Genomic DNA, 27,942 nt, shown 5'->3' with positions numbered 1-27,942 from the left:
CAATTGATCTTGGTGGAGGAATTCAAAGTGTGTCCACGTGGACATTAATGTACATCTGGATGAAAAAAACGTACCGGAGTTGTATGAGGCAGCAACTGTGGCAGATGACTATGCTTTGACACACAGGATGGGGTTCCACAAACCTAACTTCCCGCCTCGAGTTAACCAGGGGAGTTACGGAAAATGAGGTTCGGAGAACAAATTTTCATGGAGGCGGCCTGGAGAGGACTATGAGGACAAATCTGATACCGTGATTTTTAGGGATCAGAAGACTGCAGTTCCAAGACATACCTATCTTCCAGGGGGAAGGCAGACCACGAGTTTTTCCTCCGGGCCTACTTGCGCTTTTTGCAAGAAACCTGGGCATTTGATGTCCCAATGTTACGCCCTGAAAAGGAAAAATCAGGAGCGGAGTCAAACTAGTGCAACTCCGAATGCGTTGGCCAATGCGAGAAATCGTCCTTGGAGGACAGTGCCTTGTGAAGGTTCCTGTGCCAAAGTTACGGCATCACAGAACGACCTTGTCCAAGAGGCTTACAAACCTATTTCAGAGGGGTTTGTGTCACTGGATGGGGACTTAACGAACCAGAGACCTGTTCGGGTATTGAGGGACACAGGAGCACATTAATCTTTGATGCTTGAAGGCATTTTGCCATTGTCAGAGAAGACGGCAACTGGTGTTAGTGTTCTTTTACAGGGGGTTGGTGGCTATGTTAAAGCTCCTCTTCACGTCATCCATTTAGAGTCTGAGTTGGTGTCAGGACCGGTCACCGTAGGTTTACAAGCCACTCTTCCTGTAGAGGGAATCTCTTTTATTATCGGGAATGATTTGGCCGGTGGTCGAGTTTCTGGTAATCCGATGTTGGTTGAAAAGCCTAGTATGGAAAATAACACCACACAGTTAGAGCAGGAGATTCCGGGTATCTTTCCATCCTGTGCAGTGACTCGTGCTATGGGTAGGATGCGCTCTGAAGAGAAGGAGAAGGAAGGCGATGTGGATTTGGGTTCCTTAGAGGTATTGGAGGAAAATTCTGAAAGAGGTAATAGGAAAGGGAGTGACATCAAGGAACCGAAGGAAAAGGTGGCATCTGGACCAAAAGAGGAAATGGAGTGAGGAAATGGAGGAAAATGGAGGAAAAATGGAGGAAATGGAGGAAAAACCTAATCGGAGACATCTCGGAACGAGGTTGAACAAACGGTGCTGGTCCGAAAAAGACTTGTTGAAGAACAACACAGAGATTCAGAGATCCGGAGTTTGATTGATAAAGCCGTTACAGAGGAAGAGGCTATGAAGATACCTGTTGGTTACTTCATGAAAGGGGAAATACTCGTGAGAAAATGGAGACCATCGGAGGTGCCAGCAAATGACGAGTGGAAAGTTCATGACCAAATTGTGGTGCCACTGCCGTACCGGAAGGAGATATTGAGTTTGGCGCATGAGACACTTTTGGCCGGGCACCTTGGAGTGAACAAGACCTGTGACAGAATATTGGTACATTTTTTCTGGCCAGGATTGCGACATGATGTGGTGGAGTTCTGTAAATCTTGCCACTCTTGCCAGCTGGTGGAAAAACCTAATCAGAAAGTACCATCCGCACCTTTAAAACCAATTCCAGCTTTTGAAGAGCCATTCAGCCGAGTCATTATTGACTGTGTAGGCCCTTTACCTAAAACTAAGGCTGGACATCAGTATTTGCTGACCATCATGTGCGCTTCCACAAGGTTCCCAGAGGCAGTGCCTCTTAGGAAAATTACCGCGGCAGTTATTGCGAAGGCCTTGATTAAATTTTTCACTTTGGTTGGCCTACCTAAGGTCATCCAGTCTGATCAGGGTTCCAATTTCATGTCAACACTTTTTCAGCAAGTGGTACACCTGTTGGGAGTGGAGCAAGTAAGATCAAGTACTTACCATCCTGAGAGCCAAGGAGCCTTGGAAATGTTTCACCAGACATTGAAGAATATGATCAGAACGTATTGTTTTGAATGTGACAAGGATTGGGATGAAGGAATACCCTTATTGTTGTTTGCTACGAGGGAATCTGTTCAGGAGTCATTGGGATTCAGTCCTTTTGAACTTGTGTTTGGACACGCAGTTCGAGGACCATTGAAATTAGTGAAAGAACAGTGGCTACAGGAGGAGTCACAGTCAACAGTGGTAGAGTATGTGTCAACGGTTAGGCACAGATTGGCAAAGGCTTGTGAAGTTGCAAGAAGAAACTTGAAAGTGACACAGGATAAAATGAAAGTGAGACATGACAAGAAATCTCAGATAAGAAATTTCAGTCCTGAGGACCGAGTGTTAGTGTTGCTTCCTGTTCCAGGTCAGCCACTACAGGCAGATATTTTGGTCCCTATGCAATCGAAAGGAGGGTTAATGAAACGGATTACGTGGTGACAACTCCCGACCGACGGAAAAAGCGGCCGCGTGTCATGTCAACCGACTGAAGAAATATTATGAGAGGAAGCCTGTGGAAAAAATGGTTCCTGTCTCACCTGTCGTGCCTATAGTCGGGGTGCAAGAGAATCCAGAGGTTGAGGCCGGTGTGAAGTTTGATAACTTTGATGACCAGGCTTGTCCCAGATTGACGAACACGGAAGTGTTGTCATTTAGATGAGAAATTAGGTCATTTGACGAGGGAACAACACGGACAACTATCCAGCCTAATTTTTGAGTTTGCACATTTGTTCACAGATGTACCTGGTCGTACTGACCTGGTATATCATGATATTGAGGTGGGGGAAGCCACTCCTGTGAAACAACACCCCTATCGGATGAACACTGTGAAGATGGAGTATCTTCGGAAGGAGGTTCAGTATATCTATCTATAATTCCAGTAATCTCTGTGTGTTTGTTTGTTTGTCTGTGACCGCTGTTTCTCGACAACCACGGGTCCGATATACTTTAAACTTGCCAGGTATATTGCTGGGGACCCGTGGATGTGCCTTTTCAAGGTTTCATATTAATCGGACAATTACTTACCGAGCTATGTCCAAAAAACGATTCAACCAATCAGAGAGCAGCGAGCTATCGCGTGTGCCGAACGTGGCGAACACACTCTGCCTCGGATGGCACATTTGAGAGCGTATTCATTTATTTCACGTTTGCAAACTATGTTGGCGCTATGTTGGCGTTAAACTATGTTTTAAAACTAATAATAAAACTAATAAAAACTAATTTGCGATTCATCGTAACTGCGATATACGACCTTCCGGAGCTCCTGTGAGAGCGTGCGCCATTACGGATAGTACGGGTACGTGCATGCCATATGTTGGCGTTAAACTATGTTTTAAAACTAATTAAACGGACAAATTTCATGTCATGTTTCATGTAAATAGAGGGGGGGGGGGGGGATTGTCACTGTACTCGCAAGCCGTTCGCCGTTCGCTTTGGCGTTGCGAATGGACCAAAACATTTCATGGACCAAACCATTTCATGTAAAGCGTTCGCCGTTCGCTTTGGCGTTGCGAATGGACCAAAACATTTCATGGACCAAACCATTTCATGTAAATAGAGGGGGGGATATAATTTTAGATATAGATATAGTACGGGCATGCCCTAGTGTTGGAGAATGACATCATCGAACCAAGCAGCAGTGAATGGAGCTCACCATGTGTGTTGGTTCCAAAACCCGATGGCAGTTTTCGCTGTTGTACGGATTTAAAACGGGTTAATGCAGTGACCAAGACCGACTCATATCCCATCCCGAGGATTGATGACTGTATTGATAGAATAGGCCCAGCTAAATTTGTAACTAAATTTGACTTGCTGAAAGGGTATTGGCAGATTCCTCTTTCTGATAGAGCCAAGGAAATCTCGGCTTTCGTCACATCAAATGGGTTGTATCAGTACAAGGTTCTTCCCTTTGGATTGAAAAACGGGCCTGCTACATTTCAACGGCTGATTAATAAGCTCATTGCAGACCTTGAGGGGGTGGAGGCTTATCTGGATGATGTCATCATACACACCATGACCATGGAAGATCATATTAAACAAATTCATGCATTTTTCAAGAAATTGACCGAGGCAGGGTTGACCATCAACTTATCTAAGAGTGAGTTTGTAAAAGCACAGGTGGTGTTCCTAGGCCATGTAGTAGGTCAGGGTCAGGTGCAACCGGTGACAGCCAAGATAGAAGCCATTGATCGCTTCCAAGTTCCAAAAGGAAAGAAGGAGCTTATGAGATTCTTGGGTATGGCTGGTTGGTACCGGCTGCAGGAATTTTTCTGATGTGGTAGCCCCTTTAACGAATTTGCTGAGGAAAGAGACCAAGTTTATTTGGGATGACAAATGTCAAGCTGCCTTTGCCCACGTCAAAGCGATATTAATGAGCTCTCCTGTCCTAGCAGCCCCGGATTTTCAAGAACCATTCAAGTTGGCCATTGATGCAAGTGATGTGGGGGTTGGGGCAGTTATATTACAGGAAGATGGTGATGGCGTGGATCACCCGGTGTGCTTCTATTCGAAAAAGTTCAACAAACATCAGGCAAATTATGCCACCGTGGAAAAAGAGACCCTTGCTCTCCTGCTAGCGCTTCAGCATTATGAGGTGTATCTGGGAACTACTACCTTTCCTATAAAAGTCTTCACTGATCACAACCCCATAACCTTCATTCAAAAAATGAAAAATAAAAACCAGAGGTTGATGAGATGGAGTTTGGCTTTGCAGGAGTTCAACTTGGAAATTGAGCATGTAAAGGGCAGGGACAATGTCGTTGCTGATGCTTTATCCAGAGTGAACTAACTTTGGAAATTCCTGTAGGTTGTTTGGAAGTTTTGTTGCTTTATTTTGGGGAATATTAATTATTGTTGCTCACGTGAATTGATAATTTGGGTGTGAGTTTTACTTTTGTTTGTTAAAAGAGTTTTTGCATGCAAAGAAAGTTTTCACTATGTTCCAACTTTCTTTCTTGAGGGGGGGAAGTGTTATGGATTCGTCACTTCTGTTGTTGTGGTTCTCATCCACTGTAAACATTTTTGGTTCCATGTCCTATTATTGTTGTCGTTTAAGTGAATTGGAGATAACTGTTTTCAAAAGGTAAAAAAAAATTAGTTTTAAAAAGAAACCGGAAACCGGATCGGGAACCGGATGAAGAAGAAGAGGAAAAGGAGGCGGAGCGAGTAAGGTGGAGCAGAAGCCGAGCTGCTTCGAGGTCTTGAGCAAACGCTGGCGAATGGGGGTCACGAGTGAACTTTGGATTTCCTGGGAAAGGGATTCCTGCGACAGAGTTGTTATCGCTGTGACAGATAAACCTGCGTGTCAGGTTTTGCGGTTGATTCCCAAGAGAATCATTGGAGTGCTGTTACGTCTCGAGTACGGGCCCGTTGGCCGTTTTGCCTCGCGCCCGATTTCGGATCGCTCCAGGTTTTTCACCTCGCTCCAACCATTTCAACGCATCCAGCCGTTAGCCTGGTTTGCATGTGTAACGTGGATTTCAAGTGGGAATTTGCGGTTCGCCGTGTGGGGAGCCGTTGAACGTCCATACCCGAAGGTGTGTTTTCCCAGTCGCCTCTTGAGGGTACCTTTGCCCATCTTTGGCAGTGTGACTGTCAACCGAACGGGATTCTGGTCTCGATACAACATCGTTCTGACGATCACTGGAGCGTGGATCGACTTTGACTTGAAGCCGGGACAGAGACATTGGGAATGTTATTTTCGCTCACTTGGAGCACAGTGAGTTATATTGTACGAAACTGATGGTACCATCATAGGAATGATATATTTGTCGTACAATTGATTAATATTGTTTTTGTGCTGTTATTCTTGTGTGGCCTTTATGCAATACTTGTTTGTTGGTAACAATTGGTGTGGTTTCACCATTGATCTTTGACACACAGAATAACACATCTTTCTGCCGTGACTCCTCTCGGGGCTCGGAGGAGGCGTTTCATATGTGAAAGATTTTGGACCGGGGTTTGGGGAGGAGCACGTAACACACCCCTCCGTCTTCCCTGCCCCCCCCCCTTCTCCCCCTCTCTCTCTCTCTCTCTCTCCCCCCCCCCCACCCTTTTCTGTCTCTCCTCAATGATGAAGAATCACTTTTTAAAAATAACAAGACCGTAAGTCTAACAGCGGCGTAGCTGGGCTTGTAAAATATTATAAACCGCAAACACATATGATTAGCTTTTTAAACAGTCGCTAATGTTTCTTTGTACCATTAAACAAAGAAATTTGGAGGAATCCCGACATCCGTGAGGTAAGTTTTACTTACAGAACTGAGCGAAGATCTACTGTAATCGATATACCCCACAAGGGTTTGGTAAATAACATGACCCATCCTGCCGCTAAAGTAGCGTTTTTTGTAGCAGTCTTTTAACCCACCAATTAAGGTTTTGTTTTGAAAACCACCAATGAAACACACTTTTCCTGCTGTTTTACACAAAACTGAAAGGGAGGAAGACTGGGGTGTGCTCATTTACCAAGCAGCTAGTTAGGGCTTGCCAAGCCAGCCGTTCCTTAACTGTTTTGACTGGAGTGCTTGCTCGAATGCTTAGATTAAACCACTCGGCGATCTCTCCACAAGAAACTTGGCAAATGAACACACCCAATGTTCTTGAGACCCAACCATAGATCGACTGTAATCTATACCCCAAAGAGGAATGACCCTTCCTGCCACTCCCGTAGTGAGCGGGTGAACGAGTAAATTAAAATGTCGGTCGGTGGAGTCAGCCGTCGTAATGACATCATAGACGTAATGACGTAGTGTGATGGCCGGACACAAAACTGCCACTATTTTAATGTATAGAAGATGATATATTTTAACCTCCAGTAACTTTGCAGTCACTACGAAGGGATTAGTGTTACGATTAGATTTACTAAAATATTAACGTTACGTTATCATTAATATGAAAATGATATTACTAAAAAAAACCGAGGCTAATTCCTTACTTCCACGTTATTTGTACCGTACACCACTTATCATTGATTCATGAACCATACACCGCTTCAATCTAGAAACTTTGCAATAATGCCAAAGGGATTGCAGTGTTACGATTTTATATATTATATTAGTATTAACGGGATTATTGGCGCTGAGGAAGCGCCTTTAGCGATTGACTTCCAGCCAGTGTAACGCTAATTCCTGTCACAGGAATTCTGAGATCATATAAGTGGGCGTGGCAGTTCCTGATTGGTTCGTGTTGGGGAACGCCTTCTCGCTGCCGACGTGACGTAAATTCGCGCACGCGCACTGGTGATTGGCGCTGAGGAAGCGCCTTTAGCGATTGACTTCCAGCCAGTGTAACGCTAATTCCTGTCACAGGAATTCTGAGATCATATAAGTGGGCGTGGCAGTTCCTGATTGGTTCGTGTTGGGGAACGCCTTCTCGCTGCCGACGTGACGTAAATTCGCGCACGCGCACTGGTGAAGCTTACTCGATCTTACTCGATCCCATATTACATGTACTTTCATTGCATACAAATTATACTTCCTCCTAGAAATTCCATGCCCGAACCTCAGCGCAATCCAAGAGGATTCACTTGTTATTATTACGAAAACAACACTACTGTATTAAGAAACCTGGGCTAATTTGGCCGAAGCGGCCTGAAGGTGAGGAATGAAGACATGAAGCCTAAGGCCTATACGTACTGTGTCGTTGGAAGATCCATAACGTCTCTGCTTTTGATATTTGATGATCATTTTAACAATCGGTTTGTTTGTGTTTCACACTGAATGAAAAACATAAAGGTAGAGCATGGCGATTGTGATATAGGACAGGTTAGACGATATGTTTGGCCTGAACGACATTGGAATCAAAATGCCAGAGTGTGGAGTCAGCCGTTGTACGTCGTAATGACATCAGACGTAATCACATCGCTCTGTCATGTGACCAGATCCTCAGCTCTGATTGGTATAGGTTTGATGGGACATACATACATACATACATACATACATACATACATACATACGGATGGACAAACACTGTTCTCGACTGCATTGCCCTTTGGGCTACGCCGTAAAATTTATCGTATGATTTATGTTAAAACTTGGTGAATGAGTTGGTTTGGCCTTGGAAAAATTCCAATTTCAGGCCTTAATGTGCATGGCCATTAAATCGGCGACACAGTCGCATCTCATTAATAATGCAACTGGCGAGCTGAATTTGTAATTGAATCCTGATCAGTCCAATGTGCATTTGCTGGAAGAAGAAAAGGCTTATTTTATGCGCTTCTGTCTCTCCTTTGTCAGCTACATTAACCAGCGGAATCGCTCATGGAACATTGTGGAGTCTGAGAAGGCAATGCAGGTTTGTGGAATCTGTTGCATGAATGATACTTTAAGAAGAAACAGACATTTAAAGGTTTTGGTCTGAATAAAATTGCTTTCTCGAGATTATGGGTCTGAACCTATTTTAGAAAACATTTTTGCTGCTATTGAAACATCCTTTTGCTGTATAACATTCGCCCAGACGCAATTGAGCAAGAGCAGGAATGTTAATCTTGCTGAGCTAGTCCCATTCGTATCAAATAGATTTCACTCGACAAAGACCGTGTGAAGACTTGCAAAAGTGATGATTTGTTTCAAACAAATCTCATTTGTATTGATTTTAACTTCCCTGTACAAAACCAAGATACAATTTCCAGTGCAATTTTTATTTATTTATTGAAAGCATGGCACATTCTCTTTGAAATACTTGTATATTTATTAATATGGGTAGAAAGGCTTGTGCAAAAGCAAAACATGGAGCAAAGGTTCAAGAAGTACAAAATGGGGTGAAGCAGAACCTAAGAGGACAAGAATGCATGGACGGGACCACAGCAGAAGGAGAGAAGTTGCAAATGAAAGAAGAGCAGGCTCTTTGCAGGTGTGGAAGAGTTCTGAGGTGGAAATGGGAGACACAAGGTTGTGACAGTCAGTGGGAGATTTCCTGGAGGAGAGCATGGCATAACAGACTCAGGAAGATGGTTCCACATGGAAAAGAAGACTGGGATTAATTAATGAATGGAGGTGAGGATTTATAAGTTGAATTGTTTGGAAGGATCACAAGGTAATGTCCTACTTTGAGACTTTGCTTTTCTCTCAGCGGTCCGTCGATTGTGCTCCAATTACTTTCGTTCTCTCAGTTTTTCCCAATCTTTTCGCCCCATACTTCCTTGTTTAAAATCTCAACTCAAAAAAAAAACCAACAAAAACATTTCCTTCTCTGTTCTTATTCGTTGTTCTTATTTGTTTATTCGTTGTTCTTATTTGTTTATTCGTTGTTCTTATTCGTTCGTTCGTTCTTCGACCACGTGCTTCACCCCCATTTTCCCCAGATAGTTTTCACTGTTAAATTTTAAAATGTTGAAACTTTCCCCTGAAGTACTGTATTCTGTCGTATATTATAACACCTTTTTCTTCTTCTTCTTTAAAAGGTTGCTTTCGACTTGCTCACCAAATCTATTCATTCCAAAAAAAAATTCCATCTCTTCAGTGCCTCTTTCATACATTCCCTAAACTCACCTGCAATCCAACCCTCCCCCCCACCCCCCCCCCCCCCCTCCAGCGTCCTTAAACGTATTTTTGACTCGAAGGTCACAAGAAACTCATTTTGCAATAAATGTTCGTTTCCCATTAATCATACACTTTCTAAAATCCAATCTCACCCCTCCCCTCCAAATCTTCCCCATCACCCATCTCTTTCAAATCTCCCCCCTTGCCCCTCCCCTCAAAATCTTCCCCATCACCCATCTCTTTCAAATCTTCTCCCTTGCCCCTCCCCTCCAAATCTTCCCCATCACCCATCTCTTTCAAATCTTCCCCTTTGCCCCTCCCCTCCAAATCTTCCCCATCACCCATCCCATTCAAATCTTCCCCCTTTCCCTTCCCCTCCAAATCTTCCCCATCACCCATCCCTTTCAAATCTCCCCCCTTGTCCCTTCCCTCCTAAACTTCCCCCACACCCCTCTCCTCCTAGACTCCCCCTCACCCCTCCCCTCCTAGACTCCCCCCTCAACCCTTCCCTCCAAATCTCCCCCATCTCCCATCCCTTTCAAATCCCCCCCTTGTCCCTTCCCTCCTAAGCTCCCCCCTAACCCCTCCCCTCATAAACTCCCCCTCGCCCCTCCCCTACAAATCTCCCCACCCTCATTTCTTCTCCATTTCCCCCCTCTCACCCCTCCTCCTCAAAGCGTCCTCCCCGCTTCTTCCCCCTTACAACTCTCACCTCCATCTCCCCCAACCTTCTGCCTCGCTCTTCCCCCTCCTCAAATAACACCTCACTGTCCCTCACCCAATCACCATCAAACCTTTTGTCCGCCCCATCCTTCCCTTTCTCCGAGCTATTCTGAAATCTCTGACACACTGTCAACAGCTCTCCCTACCTCTTCGTCCTCTTCCAAATCTTACGCTACACCCCCCGCCCCCCTGTTCTGTATCCGATGCTCCCCCTTCCTCTTCATTAACGGTATGGACCTCAAACATCCGGGGCCTTCGCTCAAACTTGACTGATCTCTCCATACAGGTTGCTTCTGACAAACCAGACGTGATCTGCTTAACAGAAACTTTCCTACTTCAAGATGTCTCTGATTCCTTAGTATCTCTCCTCCAGTATGATAGACCTGAGCCTCGTCCTGGAGGTGGGGTTGCTATCTTTATCAAAAACTCTCTTCCTCACTCGCCCTGCACTGCCCTCTCTCCACCTCACCCCCAGGAATACCTCTGGCTACAGCTTCCCCTTCGCTACCACCTTTTGTTCATATGTGTGTTCCGTCCACCAAACAGTGATGACTCCATCTACATCTCACTGTCTGATAATATGGACCAACTTCTATCTACTCATCCCAACTCTCTCTTCCTCATATGTGGTGATTTCAATTGTCACCATGCCAGTTGGCTGAGTGTGGGTACCTCTCTCACCAGCCATGGCTCCTCAGCAAAGGACTTCTGCGACTCACTGGGACTGACACAATCTGTCAATTTCCCGACCCGGATTTCAGTCAACGGAGCATCTTCTCTTCTGGACTTGGTTATGACGAACTTCCCTGCAAATGTCTGCTGCTCTTCTTCTGCTCCAATCGGCTCATCTGATCATGTGCTTGTTGAAGTGGACATCTCTCTGACCATTCTCAGAGAGCCTCCTCAGCGTAGACGAGTCTGGCATTTCACTCAGGCCAACTGGCACGGTCTTCAAGCAGCCATCAATCATCTGGACTGGTCTCCCATCACTACTGCCTCTGATATCAACTCATCCTGGGAATTCTTCCAAAGTAAATTGCTCTCTCTCATGCACAGATTTATCCCATCTCGTCTTCAGTTGTCATACCCTTCCTCCCGTCCATGGTACACAGAATCTTGTGGTGAGGCTCTTGCCCAGAAACAACTTGCCTTCGCCTCCTGGAAAGCAAATCCAACGGATTGTCCATCAATCAATCAATGATTGTCCATCATCAATTGGAGAATTGTCCGCTTCCGGTCTTGCCGGCGAGCTTACGTTTTTTCGCAGCTGTCCACGATCTCCACGCTATCGAAGTTAAGTAATTGTTCCCATTTGTATTTTCGTCAAAACTGTATTTATTTTATGGTGTGTGTACCTACAGTGGGTCCCTTGGAAAATTATCAGTGTAAATCTTTCATACCTGTATAGAAAATCGTGTTAATTCGTGTCCTGTGTTTTGAGGCCTTGTACCATGTCCGACCTTGAGGCTTTGTTTTTCTCTCAGTGGTCCGTCATTTGTGCTCCAATAAATTTCATTCTCTGTTTGTCCCAGTCTTTTCACCCCATAGCCTACTTCCTTGTTTAAAATCTCAACTCAAAAAAACAAACAAAAAAAACATTTCCTTCTCTGTTCTTATTCGTTGTTCTTATTCGTTTTTTCGTTGTTCTTATTCGTTCATTCGTTCTTCGACCACGTGTTTCTCCCCCATTTCGCCAGATAGTTTTCACTATTAAACTTTAAAATGTTTAAACTTTCCCCTGAAGTACTGTATTCTGTCGTATATTATAACACCTTTGTCTTCTTCTTCTTTAAAAGGTTGCTTTCGACTTGCTCACCAAATCTATTCATCCCAAAAAAAAATTCCATCTCTTGCAGTGCCTCTTTCCTACATTCCCTAAACTCTCCTGCACTCCACCCCCCCCTCCAGCATCCTTAAATGTATTTTTAACTCAAAGGTCACAAGAAACTCATTTTGCAATAAATGTTCGTTTCCCATTAATCGTACACTTTCCAAAATCCAATCTCACCCCTCCCCTCCAAATGTTCCCCATTTCCCCTCCCCTCCAAAACTTCCGCATCACCCCTCCCCTCCAAATCTTCCCCATCACCCATCCCTTTCAAATCTTCCACCTTGCCCCTCTCCTCCAAATCCTCCCCATCACCCATCCCTTTCAAATCTCCCCACTGGCCCCTTCCCTGCTAAACCCCCCCCCCATACCACTCCCCTCCGAGACTCCCCCTTGCCCCTCCCCTCCTAGACTCCCCCCTCACCCCTCCCCTCCAAATCTGCCCCATCTCCCATCCCTTTCAAATCCCTCCCCTTGTCCCTTCCCTCCTAAACCTCTCCCGAACCCCTCCCCTCATAAACTCCCCCCTCACCCCCCCCCGCCCCTTCAAATCTCCCCACCCTCATTTCTTCTCCATTTCCCCCCTCTCACCCATCCTCCTCAAAGCATCCTCCCCGCTTCTTCCCCCTTCCAACTCTCACCTCCATCTCCCCCACCCTTCTGCCTCGCTCTTCCCCCTCCTCAAATAACACCTCATTGTGCCTCACCCAATCACCATCACACCTTTTGTCCACCCCATCCTTCCCTTTCTCCGAGCTATTCTGACATCTCTGACATACCTTCAACAGCTCTCCCTACCTCTTCCCCCTCTTCCACATCTTACCCTACCCCTCCTCCCCCCTGTTCTGTATCCGATGTAGGGCTGTCAACCGATCCGAGACCGGGACGAAATCCCGGCGGTTTCGGCTTTCGAGACGGTCTCGGGACGGTCCCGAGATAAATTGATTGACTCAATTTCTCGGTAAAAAAATCCCGGTTAAAATTCCAACTTCTTGCAGATATTTTCCATAATAGAGGCATTTATTGAGCCTTGCTTTCATTACTCTGCTTCTGCACAAGCATCATTTTTCGCAAGTGCAGCTGAACTGACACAAACGATGATAGATAAAGTAAACTCACTGTTCCAGGATTTTCCCCTCGTCAACAAACAATGCACTGCAAACGAATCCGAATTCTGAATCCGGATCTTCACCAACATCTAATCATGTCGTCCTTGTCACACACGCTGCATCTCCACAAAATTTCGTCCGAATCCGTCCACAACTTTTTGAGATATTGTGTTCACAAACAAACGGACAAACAAACGGACAAACAGACAGGAGTGAAAACATAACCTCCATCCACCTTTGGTGGCGGAAGTAACGACATCAGGATGAAGGTCACAATGAAAATCCGCCGCATCGCGGCTTTATTTAAACCGTTGAATCCTTCCGCTGTATCACTCCGCCTTGCCCTCGCCCCGTTACGGTCACGTGTCCGTCCTTGGAGACGAGTTACGGAATGTGGTTGCTATGGTCTTTTGCACATTAATATCGAGGGACTCGCTCGAGCCCCGTGATTGGAGGGACGATGTTTATTTAGATTAAAAACACGTTTATAACGGATTATTCTACACACAATGTATTAATACAAGTACAATACATTATGTAGTTTTATGAAATGAGTTTTTGATGAACGTTTATGTTTAATTGCAACGCTAAATCTATAAATTGTAAGAATCCCTCAGGGTTTGGTGTGACGGTTTGAATGTGAAAGTATTTTGGTTATCTTATCTCCACTTTAGGCCAGATAAGTTGATTACGTTTACTTTAGTCACAGAGTGAAAATAAGGAGAGGGGAGGGGGGGGGGGGGTGATCACTACACCGCCTGCTTTATAATTTACTAGCAGAAGTACCCGGCATTGCCGGGCGGGGGAGGGGAGGGGAACGGGGGGGAGCGAGCCCCTTGGCGATCACAACTCACAAAATGATAATGAAACTCCAACCTGGACTCGAATATGCCTGGGCAGAAACATTTTCTCCCTCTCTGACATTCCGAGCAAGAAATTACACGACAATACAAACTGTAATGAGATAACCCGGTCCCGTCGGTGGCCGATCATGTGCATGTAGGCGGTGTATTTTATTTCATCCCGGTAAATGGAAGCTAAGTCGGAATTTAAGTCCTCAACATCAGAAATGAAGTTTTTTCATTGTTGTTTATATATTGTAATGAAATTCCATTATTTTTGAAGCCTTATTATTTGTTTATTTTTTTTATTTTTTACTTTGCCGGGAACCGAGCCGATCCGAGATCCCGTTATGAAAATTGAAAATTTATCGAAACGGTTCCGAGACGGGATTTTTAATCTAGCTAACAGCACTAATCCGATGCTCCCCCATCCTCTTCATTAACGGTATGGACCTCAAACATCTGGGGCCTCCGTTCAAACTTAACTGATCTCTCCATACAGGTTGCTTCTGACAAACCAGACGTGATCTGCTAAACAGAAACGTTCCTCCTTCATGATGTCTCTGATTCCTTAGTATCTCTCCCGGGTTACTCCCTCCTCCGGTATGATAGACCTGAGCCTCGCCCTGGAGGTGGGGTTGCTATCTTTATCAGAAACTCTCTTTCTCACTCGCCCTGCACTGCCTTCTCTCCACCTCACCCCCAGGAATACCTCTGGCTACGGCTTCCCCTTCGCTCCCACCTCTTGTTCATTTGTGTGTTGTACCGTCCACCAAACAGTGATGACTCCATCTACATCTCGCTGTCTGATAATATGGACCAACTTCTATCTACTCATCCCAACTCTCTCTTCCTCATATGTGGTGATTTCAATTGTCACCATGCCAGTTGGCTGGGTGTGGGTACCTCTCTCACCAGCCATGGCTCCTCAGCAAAGGACTTCTGCGACTCACTGGGACTGACACAATCTGTCAATTTCCCGACCCGGATCTCAGTCAACGGAGCATCTTCTCTTCTGGACTTGGTTATGACTAACTTCCCTGAAAATGTCTGCTGCTCTTCTTCTGCTCCAATCGGCTCATCTGATCATGTGCTTGTTAAAGTGGACATCTCTCTGACCATTCTCAGGGAGCCTCCTCAGCGTCGACGAGTCTGGCATTTCACTCAGGCCAACTGGCACGGTCTTCAATCAGCCATCAATCATCTGGACTGGTCTCACATCTCTACCACCTCTGACATCAACTCATCCTGGGAATTCTTCCAAAGTAAATTGCTCTCTCTCATGCACAGATTTATCCCATCTCGCCTTCAGTTGTCATACCCTTCCTCCCGTCTATGGTACACGGAAACTTGTGGTGAGGCTGTTGCCCAGAAACAACTTGCCTTCGTCTCCTGGAAAGCAAATCCAACGGAAGGAAATCTCATTTCCTTTCACAAAGCCCGAAACAAGTGTGTGTCCACCCTCAGGAGAGCCAGGAAACAATATCTCTCCGTTCTCAAGACCGAACTCTCTTATCTGTCTCCCTCTTCCAAATCCTGGTGGCGTCTGGTCAAATCTGTTTCTGGTGTTTGTTCCCCCTCCATCCCCTCCCTTACCTCAAATGGCTACACAGCTGACTCCGCACGTGAAAAAGCTGAATGCCTCAACTCTGTGTTTGCCTCTAAAACTTGTGTCCCAAACCCATCCCTCTCTGTACCCACCATACCCAGTCGTACCCAGCTGCTCCTGGACTCTGTGTCCTTACATCCTGACAAGGTGGAAAAGTTTCTGTCAACCCTCAACTTTGATTCTGCAACTGGACCTGACGGCATCAGCCAACGGGTCCGAAAATCCTGTTCTTCCGCTCTTTCACTCCCCCTCTCTGTTCTTTTCACCCTCTCTTTTGCTCAAGGTCATCTGCCATCTGCTTGGAAATCAGCCAACATTACCGCTTTATATAAAAAAGGTGCAAAAACAGATCCTTGCAACTACAGACCAATCAGCCTTCTCCCAATTATCAGCAAAGTCATGGAATCCATCATTGCTTCGGATATGAAATCTTTCCTCTTCTCCAATGGCTTGATCTCTTATCATCAATTTGGTTTCAGACCAGGTCACTCTACTCTGGACATGCTGCTTCTGCTGTCTCAACAATGGATGGAGGTCCTCAATGCCAAACAGGAAATTAGAGCTGTCTCCCTTGACATATCAAGTGCCTTCGATACGGTCTGGCACCCCGATCTGCTCACCAAACTCTCCTCCTTTGGTATCCATGGAAATCTCCACGCATGGCTGGCGGACTTCCTCTCTAGTCGTAGTCAACGTGTGGCCCTGAATGGGTTTCTCTCATCTCCTCTTCCTGTTCAGGCTGGAGTTCCCCAAGGCAGTGTTCTGGGCCCTGTGCTTTTTCTGGTCTTCATCAATGATCTCTCTGACTCTCTTGAAAATCCTCTCTATCTCTTTGCTGATGACTCCACTCTCTGCCGCGCCATTCCTCATCCCTCAGATCGGCAGTCTGCAGTCTCTTCACTCTCTGCAGACCTGGACAAAATTACAGACTGGTCAAACAAGTGGAACATGTCTTTCAATCCTGACAAATCTCACACTCTTACGATGTCTCTCCGAAAAGACCGACTGGACAACCCTCCCATGCACTTTCTGAATAATCCTCTTCAAGAAGTTCTGTCACTCAAGCTTTTGGGTCTCACTATCTGCCATGATCTTTCCTGGGAAAACCACATTTCAAATCTGGCCTCCAAAGCCAGTCGCCGACTGGGCATCCTCCGTCGTGCGAAGTCCTTCCTTGGGACACCTGAGCTCCTCACCACATACAAGGCTTTCATCCGCAGCTCAATGGAATACTGCTCTCCCCTCTGGGCTGGTGCTCTTGTCTCACACCTCGCTCAGCTTCACGATGTTGAAACCAAAGCGTTCAGAATCATTAGAATCTCCCGTGATGAAGCTATCTCTGAGGGCCTTTCACTTACTCACCGTAGGCAGGTTGGTGGTCTTTCCGTCTTCTACCGACTCCTCTCCAGCCTTGCTCCCCCAGCTCTCTCTGGGCTCTGTCCCCCAAATATTCCTACAGGTCGCACAAGATCTGCCTGCAACCCTCTTATGGTTAAACTGCCAAAATCAAGACTCGCTGCTCACCTTCACTCCTTCATTCCTCTTTTCTTCCGCCTCTGGAACAAACTCCCTCACTCTCTTCAATCCCACTCCTAACTCAAGGTCTTTAAAACAGCTGTTCACCACCATCTCTTATCTTCCCCCATCCAAAACCTTGGATCATTTCTACCCCCGCTAATTTCACCCCAAATCCACTTTTTTGAAATACCAACTTCTTTCCTGGAAGTCCTTGGTGTACTTGTGTTTATACTTCTCCCCCCCCCCCCCCCTTCCCATGCCGCCTTCCCCCAAGCCCCCTCCCTCCCACACATTCCCGATGTACCTGCTCTCACATGTTGTGTTTATGTGCTTCCCCTTCTCTCCCCATCTTGTCTACCGCTCCCCTTTTTATATACTTTGTTTACCTGTTTGATTTGTTTGTGTGATAAATGTTAGCTATTTCACGAGCCTCGATTCTGTATACAAAAACAAAAAAAAAAGGTTTCTGATACCACGTGTGCAACTGGAGGGACAATATTGGCAGAGAAGCAAGACAGATGAAGAACAAAAGAAAAACCACCTTTAGAGGCCATTTTTCCCTGCACAGCAGGGGCTGGCCTTTTTCGGGCACCATGGTCCCCTTTTTGAAGCGGTTTTATGGCCGGATGCCCTTCCGGCCACCAACCCTGTTAGTCGCCTCTTGCGACAAACACGGAATTAACAGTGAACTGGTACTCAAATTGCTGACCTCGGAAGGATGACAGGCTGAGTCAACCCCCCTGGCGTTAATTCAGCGATCAACCGGGATTCGAACCCAGGATCCTAGGATCCCAAGCCGACACCCTTACCGCTAAGCCAACACCAGGCTCAGAAGATAGACAGATGGAAGAAGGAAAATCAGAATAGAACCGACAATAGATTCCAAGACTACCTATGTACCTGCAGTGAGCAAGAGGTGAGTCCTGAGACTTAGCCTCCTGTTATGAGATGCCATAGACACGAGTCCCTGATTTTTAAGCCATGTTCCACGTAGATGACAAGTTGCTTCTTTTTTTAAGCTCACAGAGGGATATTACCACAGTCTGTCTGGCAGAGCAGTGAGGAACTATCCTGCACAGAGTGGTCGTCGTCTACAAAGTGATACGTAAGTGTGGTGAGACGACGAGCAATTTTCGCGTGCACACGTGAAATAGTGCAAGTGGTTTAACCACAGACCCCTGCTGGAGGGAGGTGGTATAGCAGGTGGGTAACGATGCCAATTCCGAATACAAATCCTCTCACTCCACGAGGGAACAATTATGACTAGTGCATGAAATCCAGCAGGGGACTCTGTGCACTGACAGTTGAGAAAGCAGGGGAGGGTGCCATACAGATTCAAATGCATGGGAGATTCAATTCTATTCAACTTTGTTGTCGTTGTACAGTGCACAAGTACAAGGTACAATGAAAAGTGAGAGTAGGATGATCCAGATGTCAAGTAGGATGATCCAGATATTCTGGTTTAAGATTGAGGACATCCATACATTGTTGATACTAGGGCATGCCCGTACTATATCTATATCTAAAATTATATCCCCCCCCTCTATTTACATGAAATGGTTTGGTCCAAAGCGAACGGCTTGCGAGTACGGTGACAATCCCCCCCCCCTCTATTTACATGAAATGGTTTGGTCCAAAGCGAACGGCTTGCGAGTACGGTGACAATCCCCCCCCCTCTATTTACATGAAATGGTTTGGTCCAAAGCTAACGGCTTGCGGAGTTTGGTAAAGAAATCGCCATCGCGTGCACAAATGCGCAGGAAAGCGAAAGAATCGCAAATTAGTTTTAATTAGTTTTAAAACATAGTTTAACGCCCGAGCGAGTTTAACGCAATCGCAAATCGCATCGCAAAGCGAAAGAATCGCAAATTAGTTTTAATTAGTTTTAAAACATAGTTTAACGCCAACATAGCGCCAACATAGTTTGCCGACGGGAAATAAATGAATACGCTCTCAAATGTGCCATCCGAGGCATAGTCTGTTCGCCACGTTCGGCACACGTGATAGCTCGCTGCTCTCTGATTGGTTGAATCGTTTTTTGGACATAGCTCGGTAACTACTTCTGCGATTAATTTAAAACCTTGAAAAGGCACATCCTCGGGTCCCCAGCAATATACCTGGCAAGTTTCAAGTATATCGGACCGGTAGTTGTCGAGAAACAGCGGTCACAGACAAACATACAAACATACATACAAACATACATACATACAAACATACACACAGAGATTAGTGGAATTATAGATAGATGGAGTAAGCAGCATGTTCCAGGTGGAATGACTGATGATCGGATACAAAATTTTGGAGAAGACTTAATGTTGAAGTCTGCTGCGACAATTGATTACATTACTTTTCTTCTGAGGGGGAGAGGCTGACTGGTCTATAAAAGAATGAACTTGAGCACAGCAGATGAACAAGTCTTGAATACTCAAATACTGATAGCTTCTGGTCTCGAAGCAGTGCAGTCGAGAGTGGTTCAGAATTTGGTCACTTTTGCGGGTAGAAAGCTTTTATGTGGAGCGATGTTAAGTGAGGGGTTGGAAGGCATAGGTAGAGAAGGATGAGGGATCTTGGCCTTTTCTGAAAGGATGGAGTAATGGCGATTAAAATCACAAGATTGAGAGGGCTTCTCAGGTAGTCGAGGGAAGCTGATTTCTGGCAGTTGCCTCACCACACAAATCTTTGTAACAGGGGCAGGATGTCAGGCAGGGTAGTTGAAGGTGTGAAGCTATGAATTGATGAAGAAGAGGGAAATAAGGTACAGTAATATCCCTACTATTTACATCTCCCCTTTTTATGTCATTTCGGGTTGTTTTTTTGTCTTTCCCTTTTTACGTCTCCCCTTAAATGTCAACGTTCATTTGAATGAGGAAGAAGAAAAGGTACCCCCAAGTTCGACCACTTCCGGAAGAGGTTTATTTTTCTTTAAATGTCTGGTAATTGCTTTATTTATTTATTTACACATATGTGTGTTTGCATACAATTGTCATTAACCAAATATGGGTAATATCATAAGTAAAAAGCAAGATGTAATACATGAAGTGGGGTGACATCAGGAACATCCCCCCCCCCCCCCCCTACCTACTTATTCCATGAATTCTTATGAGAAAAATTGCTTTGATTTACGTGTTTCGATATTTGTCGCACTTTTCAGCAACGCATCTCCGACGTAAACCGGGGTCTTACGGTATTTGAAATCGTGTTTCGTATCCACTGATATAGTGTAATCATGCCTTTTATGAACCTGAACACAAACTGCCTTGCAGCAATCTGGATGTGTGCAATTTTGCAGGTGGAGGTACAACACATGAAAAATCAGAAAATGGATCCTTTTACGAGGCGTCAGTGCAAGCCAACAATAGTGTCGAACGTAAGACTCTGAAATCTACTTGTGAAGCTTGTACTCTAAATGCCATTGATATTCGGTTTGATGTAGAGCAATCCTTGACAATGTTATACTTGTGTGTTACAGTCTCGAGACCCTGCAGTCCAAGCAGCGATCGTAGCACAGCTCAATGCCAAGTACGGGGCTGTGGAAGTGGACGAGCCTTTCGACCACAAGGTTCTAAAATGGATTATAAGCTTGGTCATTATCGCCTTTAAAATTTTAGCCTTAAAATATCCTACGAGTTCACCATTTTCAATGCCCCAAACGATATAAGAGCAAGTACAGTACATTGGCTGCTGTTCTGTTCGTGTGCACATCCTTAAGTATCTTTTGGTGTGGTGCAGTTTTAATTTTACAAGCAAAAAACTTTTTGGACATTAATATATAAAACTTTTCAATCTAATGAGAACCAAAGTATGAAACACTGGGGATGGACATAAACTCATGAACATCCATTTGACAATTCACATTGCTTCTGGTGCCATATGGAGAGCTGCTCCTGTTTGTCGTTGTGAGAGAACAGCCCACGTGAGTTAAAATGATTGCTTGGTAATTGAAAGTTTGAGAGTTTTGACTTGATTAAAGTTTATGAAAATGGTTTTTGTTCTTTTTGAATAACTGTCCTGATTTATTCTCAGCTTTATTATCTTGTTCATGCAGCATTTCCTGAAAGAGGGGAAGGAAAGCTCTGTTATGAAGCCACAAATTGATTCCTCTGATGATCTTTTCCGTGCCCACGATTTTGACATCAAGATTGATCTCCAAGTTCCGAGCACAGGTCAGACATCCAAGACCAATAATTACATGTCATCTTTTCGTTCTAGACCGGGGTTTTTATTGTTTCTTTTGTGGAACCTTTAACAGAGTTGGCAAATTCAGAGACTCGCTCCTTCTGGAAAGCACATTTGCAATGTATCTGGAAAGTACATGAAAGTACATTTGCTTAATGCATTCTTTCGTTTTCTTACCATTTAATGCAGGAAAATTTTAAGGAACATTAAGAATTTAAAACTGTTTCAAGCAATTCAACCTATATTTGTTCTGCATTAGAGGCAATACATTTTGGAAAAGTGAAATCTTTGATTATTTTTCTTTTTATTTTCTTGCATTGTGTAGTTTTTCCTTTTCTTTCAATCAGAAATCGATCGGATAATAAAATTGCAGATCCCACAAAGTGTGTTTCCAAGTCCACATCCAGACGAACATTTAAAATGAGGGCGAAGATTAACACAGCAAATATGACGAGTTATTCTCAGGGAGCTGAGACATGGGGCCTGTAAGTGAAAGGAAGAGGCATTGTTTCTGCAGAGGACAGAGATTCGGATATTGAGAGGCTGATGGGGGTCCCTGTAAGTGAAATGAAGAGGATGCGAAATGAAATGACAGCAACTTGGATTGGGGAAAACAAGGCAAACTAGAACAGCACTCGGTAGACCACATATCTCCGCCTAGGATCCTGGGTTCGCCGGTCGATCGCTGAATTAACGCCAGGGGGGTCGACTCAGCCTGTCATCCTTCCGAGGTCGGAAAATTGAGTACCAGCTTGCTGGGATGAATGATCACGGTGTATACCCCGGTTTAGAATAGGTACACTGTATCCCTGCGCATCGTAAGAGGTGACCAAAGGTTGGCGTCAGGAAGGGCATCCGGCCATAAAAACATTGCCTCAAACAGCGAACCATGATTGTCATGGGGCCCGCAAGGCTAACCCCCGCTCTAGCGGGGGAAAATGGCCTTAAAACGATCATTCATATTCATTTATTGATAGGCCAGATATGCATCCACACCTGAACCAAAACCCAATTGGCTTTGTTCTTGTCACGTACCCAACTCATCCATTGAGGTTCGTCCACAAGGCTTTGAGATAAGCCTCAAAGATAGCACATAGCTATCCTGTATGTCATTTTTGGCCTTTCTCTCTGGTGAAGATCACTTACAATTAAATAACTCTTGTATCCGGATCCGGATATACACCAAAATCTAAGCAATTCATCACTGTTCACCGAGTTTCATTCAAAACCATCCATAACTTATTGAGATATTGCGTTCAAAGACAGACAGACAAACAGGGGTGAACACCTAACCTTCGGTGGCATAGGTTAATAAGAAAACAAATTCATGAAAAAATGGGGAGAAAATAGATCTGATAAATACATAAAACTAGGGAGTTCATAGAACACCTTACCCCATGCAGACTTGAGAAACAAGGACATGGGCAGGGTCAATGAATGGCAAATTTGATTGGTCATGGTGATGTAAATTGCTGTAATATTTTGTCCATGTTCTGCTAAACGGAAGGGTTTCGAAAGTGTCAAAAAGGCGATTTGTGTTCAACAGTGTTCAAGCAAATAATTAAATTAAAATAAAATAAAGATTTAAAAGGTTGTAGAATTTTTGCTTGTACATTTACTGCCGTTGTTGTGGCATCTGTGGCCCCCCGAGGCTGTAGCGTTAAAATTTCCCTTCACTGGAACTAAGGGGCCTCGCCTGAACCATGAAAAACAGCCCTAAACCATTATTCCTCCTCCACCAAACTTTACATTTGGCACTATGCATTCGGGCAGGTAGCGTTCTCCTGGCATCCGCCAAACCCAGATTCGTCCGTCGGACTGCCGATGATGAAGCGTGATTCATCACGCCAGAGAACGCGTTTCCACTGCTCCAGAATCCAATGGCGGCGAGCTTTGCACTGTGCATGGTGATCTTAGGCTTCTGTGCGGCTGCTCGGCCGTGGAAATCCATTTCATGAAGCTCCCGACAAACAGTTGTTGTGCTGACGTTGCTTCCAAAGGCAGTTTGGAAATCAGCAGTGAGTGTTGCAACCGAGGACAGACGATTTTTACGTGCTACGTGCTTCAGCACTTGGCGGTCCCGTTCTGTGAGCTTGTGTGGCCTACCACTTCGCGGCTGAGGTGGTGTTGCTCCTAGACATTTCCACTTCACAATAACAACACTTACAGTTGACCGGGGCAGCTCTAGCAGGGCAGAAATTTGACGAACTGACTTGTTGGAAAGGTGGCATCCTATGACTGTGCCACGTTGAAAGTCACTGAGCTCTTCAGTATGGCCCATTCTACTGCCAATGTTTGTCTATAGAGATTGCATGGCTGTGTGCTTGATAATATATACCTGTCAGCAATGGGTGTGGCTGAAACAGCCGAATCCACTAATTAGAAGGGGTGTCCGCATACTTTTGGCCATGTAGTGTTTTTGCAGTATATACACACACACACACACACATATATATATATATATATATATGAATGAATGAATGAATATATATAAATAATATATATATATAAATTATATAAATATGTATAAATTACCCCACTTTCATGATGTCCCTGGCAGAATTATTTAATACCCAAGTGGTGCTGTATGATACATTTACGTAGAGCGAATTGGGGTCCTTCCCCCATCCTAAACCCTCTGGACTGTGAAATCCCTTTTTCTTACTGCCTAAACCCCCTCCCAAGCACCACTCCTCCTCCGATTCCAACTACCAGTTCTAAACTCATTCTGTCCAGCAATTTAGGAGTGCATATAAATGAAACAAACACAACTCCACAAGCAAACAGTCCCTTCTCAAATTGTATCAAATATGAATACGAAACAGAGAGATGGCTAATAAAGAGTTTGTTGACGTGGAGAAACCCACAGAAGACTGAGATTGGCGAATTGAGCTAAAAAAAAAAAATAGAAGATTTTAACCCTTCGTTTGAACAGGAATAATATGAGAGCTTCGGCAGGGAGCTGATATGAAGATGATAGGCGAACTACGTATGTATGTAACTCCACATGAAGTACTGTACAGTGAAAATGGACAGCACACACATTACTATAGATTGCGTTCCAAGACCAATCAGAACCATTTGGGGTAAAAAAATATTTCAAGCATGATTTTTATGGTTGTTGAGCTTATTTTAGTTAGGACTGAATGCTGTGCAAGTTTTTTTGCTTGGCTAATACTAATAGATATGTGGATTTGGCTGAAAACAAAATTGCACCAATTCGCCCAATTATTGTAGTAGATTTTTCTCTCCAGGTTGCAGCCTGAAATCTGTCTGTGCTTTATGCCCTTGTAGAGTCCAAATCTCAGGGTGTGGCGTCTAGGGTTCCTACGGTCAAGGATGGAGGACCGAAGCGTTCTCTCAACTTGGAGGACTACAAGAAGAGACGTGGGCTCATCTGAGGACTTCACAATTTACAATGACAAAGACTATAGAGTACAAAGTGCCATTCACCTCTTCCTGCCTCCCTTCCAAGCTCTCTTCTGTCTTACGTATTCGTTTTCCTAACTATGTAATTTTTTTTTTGTTAAGTTTTAATTTATACGGCTGTAAGGGAAAACTGTCTGTAGATTTTACAGCAGTTTTATATTGCAGGGAAACAAAAATTTTTGGGGTGTTACGCGAACTGTACACAGTAAACTCCAGTTTTTTTATTAATATGTTGTCAACTCTGTAAGCTTTTTATACTGCAGTATTTGCTGTTTGGTCTTTCATGCTCATGTAAATTTCCCTATTTTTCCAAGTAAATGTACCCATCGCATGATTCATCTCTTCCGTGCTACATTGTTGCTTATAGATTTCAAAGATGTCTTGTACTATAATGCCTATAAATTTATGTCCATCCTTTTGAGTTCTTTGTCTCCAGCACCATTTTCCTATTTCCTTTGCTGTGAATGCGGCGATGTGGCGTCGGGCAAGGATTACACGTCATCTGCAAATTTAGTGCTGAGTGCACTCCAGCCGAGGACACATTCGTCCAACACCAGCCAGTTGTACAGTTGATTTTTTTCTACAATCCTATTGTCGGTTTTATTCCCTGACAATTGTGTATAAATCAGCACGTGGTGTTTTCGATAAACTGTTGCTTGGCTGAAAAACTACGCTCTGGAATCTTGCAGTACAAATGAAAATGATAGAGTGTAAGTGTAGCTTATCAATCCTGACACTGGTGGAACACCTGAATGGCTCTAAGGATTTAACTTGACAGATCTCTTAACCAGGAGCGTATCTTTGTTTTCACTGCACTGTTTGTGTCCAATAACTTTCAAATTGTGGTTTATTGGCTGAAAGTGTCATTCCTAACATCGGTAGCCGACCTTTATCACTTGGACTATGACTGCACTGATTCGTGTACCATTTGGAGCATTAAAAGAATCATGGAATAATATTTTATCAAGATCCTCGTTTTCATAAATTTTCAGGTTTTCTACACCTCTTGCATTGAAACACAAGTCTTTTTTTTTTCTTCTTGTTTTTGTTACACCACGTGTGCCGTGCAAGCTGGACTTTGAAGTGCTATTTTTTCACATAAAGAACTTTCTGCCATGAAACTGTCTCTGCTTATCTTCATGACCATGATGGTTTCGAAAGAAAACTGGAAATAGAGATGAACACTATGCTGGGATAATTACATTGTTCTTTTTTTATCTCAAAATTTGAGGATGGTCGACAAAGGTTGGGAACAGGTGGCTGTGAGAGAAAAGGCCAAGCCAAGTTATATGATATTGAAAAAACATTGCCCGAAGATATTGAAAATGCTGCATGATAAGATGGTAAAGGCCATATGATAGTACAAGGAAGGCCATATATATAATAGGACTAAATAGGCCATGGATAGACTAAGAATGCTGCAAGATTGGATGGCTAAGCCCATGCATTTGAGGTATTCTTCTGCAGTCTGTGCTGGGGTGTTGATACGTTACTGCATCTGTCCGGCATTACTGGCCATGGTCGGCATCACTCCCACATCTTCGGCCAATTTGCTCGCCTCTGTGAACCACTTTTCATTGTAGGTTCTGACGTCCTGAAGACTTTTGGTGACAGAGTCAATCTGCCTTGATGCCTTGACCATGTCAACACCTCTACCCTGGAAACCGACTGACAAAGCCTTGCTGAAAGCCATAATTTGATGGGTTGTTACCAACACGACGATGAATTGGAATTGTGTCGGCCCCAAGTGGTAGGATCTTGTGTCTTTCAGGGTGTCTCGGTTCTAGTTGTGCACATTGTCTCCAAACAGCATACAAAATACCTGAAATGCATCATGACATTCTACCACCGTGTCCGACACATCTCCTTCATCTTCACGCGGTTCGGGTTGGTATTTGAGTGAGGCGACTGCTCGTCTATCATTTTCTCCAGTGCACCCTGTCGCTTTGGAGAGTTATTAAAGAATCTCACAACACCATCCACCAAGTCCATCATGTTTTGCATGATCCGAATGTTGAGGCTCTTCACCATGCATAGACTCAGGGTGTGTGAGGCACAGTGACTGTATGCGGCCTTGGGATACAAGTTGAGGATTCGGCTGGACACCCCTTTCGTTTTACCTGTCATTGCACCAGCACCAACATAAGCCTGACCTATGCAGTTCTCCATGTTGAGTCCCCAGGCCTCTTGGACAATCTGTAATATGGTGCTTGAGAGTGCTTTTCCATCTGCCCCCTCATCACAAGCCACGAACGCCATTCTTCTCGAATGTCATCGTTTCTGTCTACAAATCTGATGACAATAGGCAGGCATTTGCTCCTTCCTTGCTGTATCAGCGACGTTGTCAGCTGATATGGTGAAAAACACGGCCTCACAAATCTCTGCCAACAGATTAGCTCTAACGTGGTCCCTGCACAACTCGATCAGTTAATTTTGAGTCATCTTTGATCTGTATGTGCAGTTCTTGCTCGATGTTTTAAAGTGTTGCTCCAACACTTTGTCCCCTACATCCACCCGAAATTGGAGTAGCGCTTGGAAGTTTCCTTGGTTGCAATGTTCAACTTTCAAGTACTTTGTGTCATCCTGGTGGCTACAGAGAGGGATATTCTGGAGTGCACAGAAGATGACCGTCTTGAGAATGGACATGAACTTGTCTCTATGCGCTGCACATGAACTACCGCTGCCTTGTTTAACTGTCTGTTGACAGGTTGTTTTTTGTTCTCCATCGTTGCCTTAAATTGAAGAGTGTCCGCAATTGCGTCTTTGCGTGACTGCGTCTCACCCTACTGATCCGTAGTGCTGCCCCAGCTTCTCCGATGATTTGCGTAGTCGTGCGAATGGACTGTTGACGAGTGTGCTGAGCTCATCGCGATTCTTGGCAAAGAGGACGCAGTACTTGCACAGGCCACAATGACGGTGAATATACAAGTGTGCACCATTATACTGACATAACCAGTTTGCTTGAAATGTTCTTATTAGTCAGGTTCACTATGTTAATAAATATAATTTCGTTCAAAATTTTGGGAGATTAGCAAACCTGTACATTTTTGGAATCATCAGAGCATGGAGAATCCGAAAATCAATGTTGGCATTTGCACAGACACCTGCATGGCCACCATTTTTGGATTTTCAAAATGGCCGCCATAAAATACATATTTTGCGCGATCTCGGCTTCTAGTCAACCTAGAGACTTAATTAAATATGCTAATCCTATGTTTTCTGGGTCAAGGAATCCAATAAAGGCCTCAAAACAGTGCTCAGGATGATAGAAAAGCA

At 44.5% G+C, this 27,942-nt stretch overlaps 1 protein-coding gene and 1 long non-coding RNA gene across 2 annotated transcripts in view; one reads left to right on the top strand and one right to left on the bottom strand.

Moving 5' to 3' along the window:
- RTF1 (RTF1 homolog, Paf1/RNA polymerase II complex component) overlaps window positions 1-25,787 on the top strand; it is a gene marked incomplete at its 5' end in the record, with an annotated part of 68,781 nt that extends 42,994 nt beyond the window's left edge. The window contains 5 exon segments of the mRNA XM_078786663.1: window positions 8,188-8,245; window positions 20,351-20,428; window positions 20,531-20,620; window positions 21,107-21,224; window positions 24,532-25,787. Of these exon segments, the coding sequence (XP_078642789.1) occupies window positions 8,188-8,245; window positions 20,351-20,428; window positions 20,531-20,620; window positions 21,107-21,224; window positions 24,532-24,638 (451 nt within the window).
- Window positions 8,571-27,942, bottom strand: part of LOC137417719 (uncharacterized) — a 56,231-nt gene continuing 36,859 nt past the window's right edge. Inside the window, exon 2 of the long non-coding RNA XR_010982481.1 lies at window positions 8,571-8,816. This is a non-coding gene — a long non-coding RNA (uncharacterized LOC137417719). The remainder of the gene's footprint in view (window positions 8,817-27,942) is intronic.

Source organism: Myxine glutinosa, chromosome 11, assembly GCF_964187855.1.
Source record: "Myxine glutinosa chromosome 11, kmMyxGlut1.1, whole genome shotgun sequence".
NCBI classification, from domain to species: Eukaryota; Metazoa; Chordata; class Myxini; order Myxiniformes; family Myxinidae; genus Myxine; species Myxine glutinosa.
This window is presented reverse-complemented; position numbering and strand designations above follow the sequence as displayed.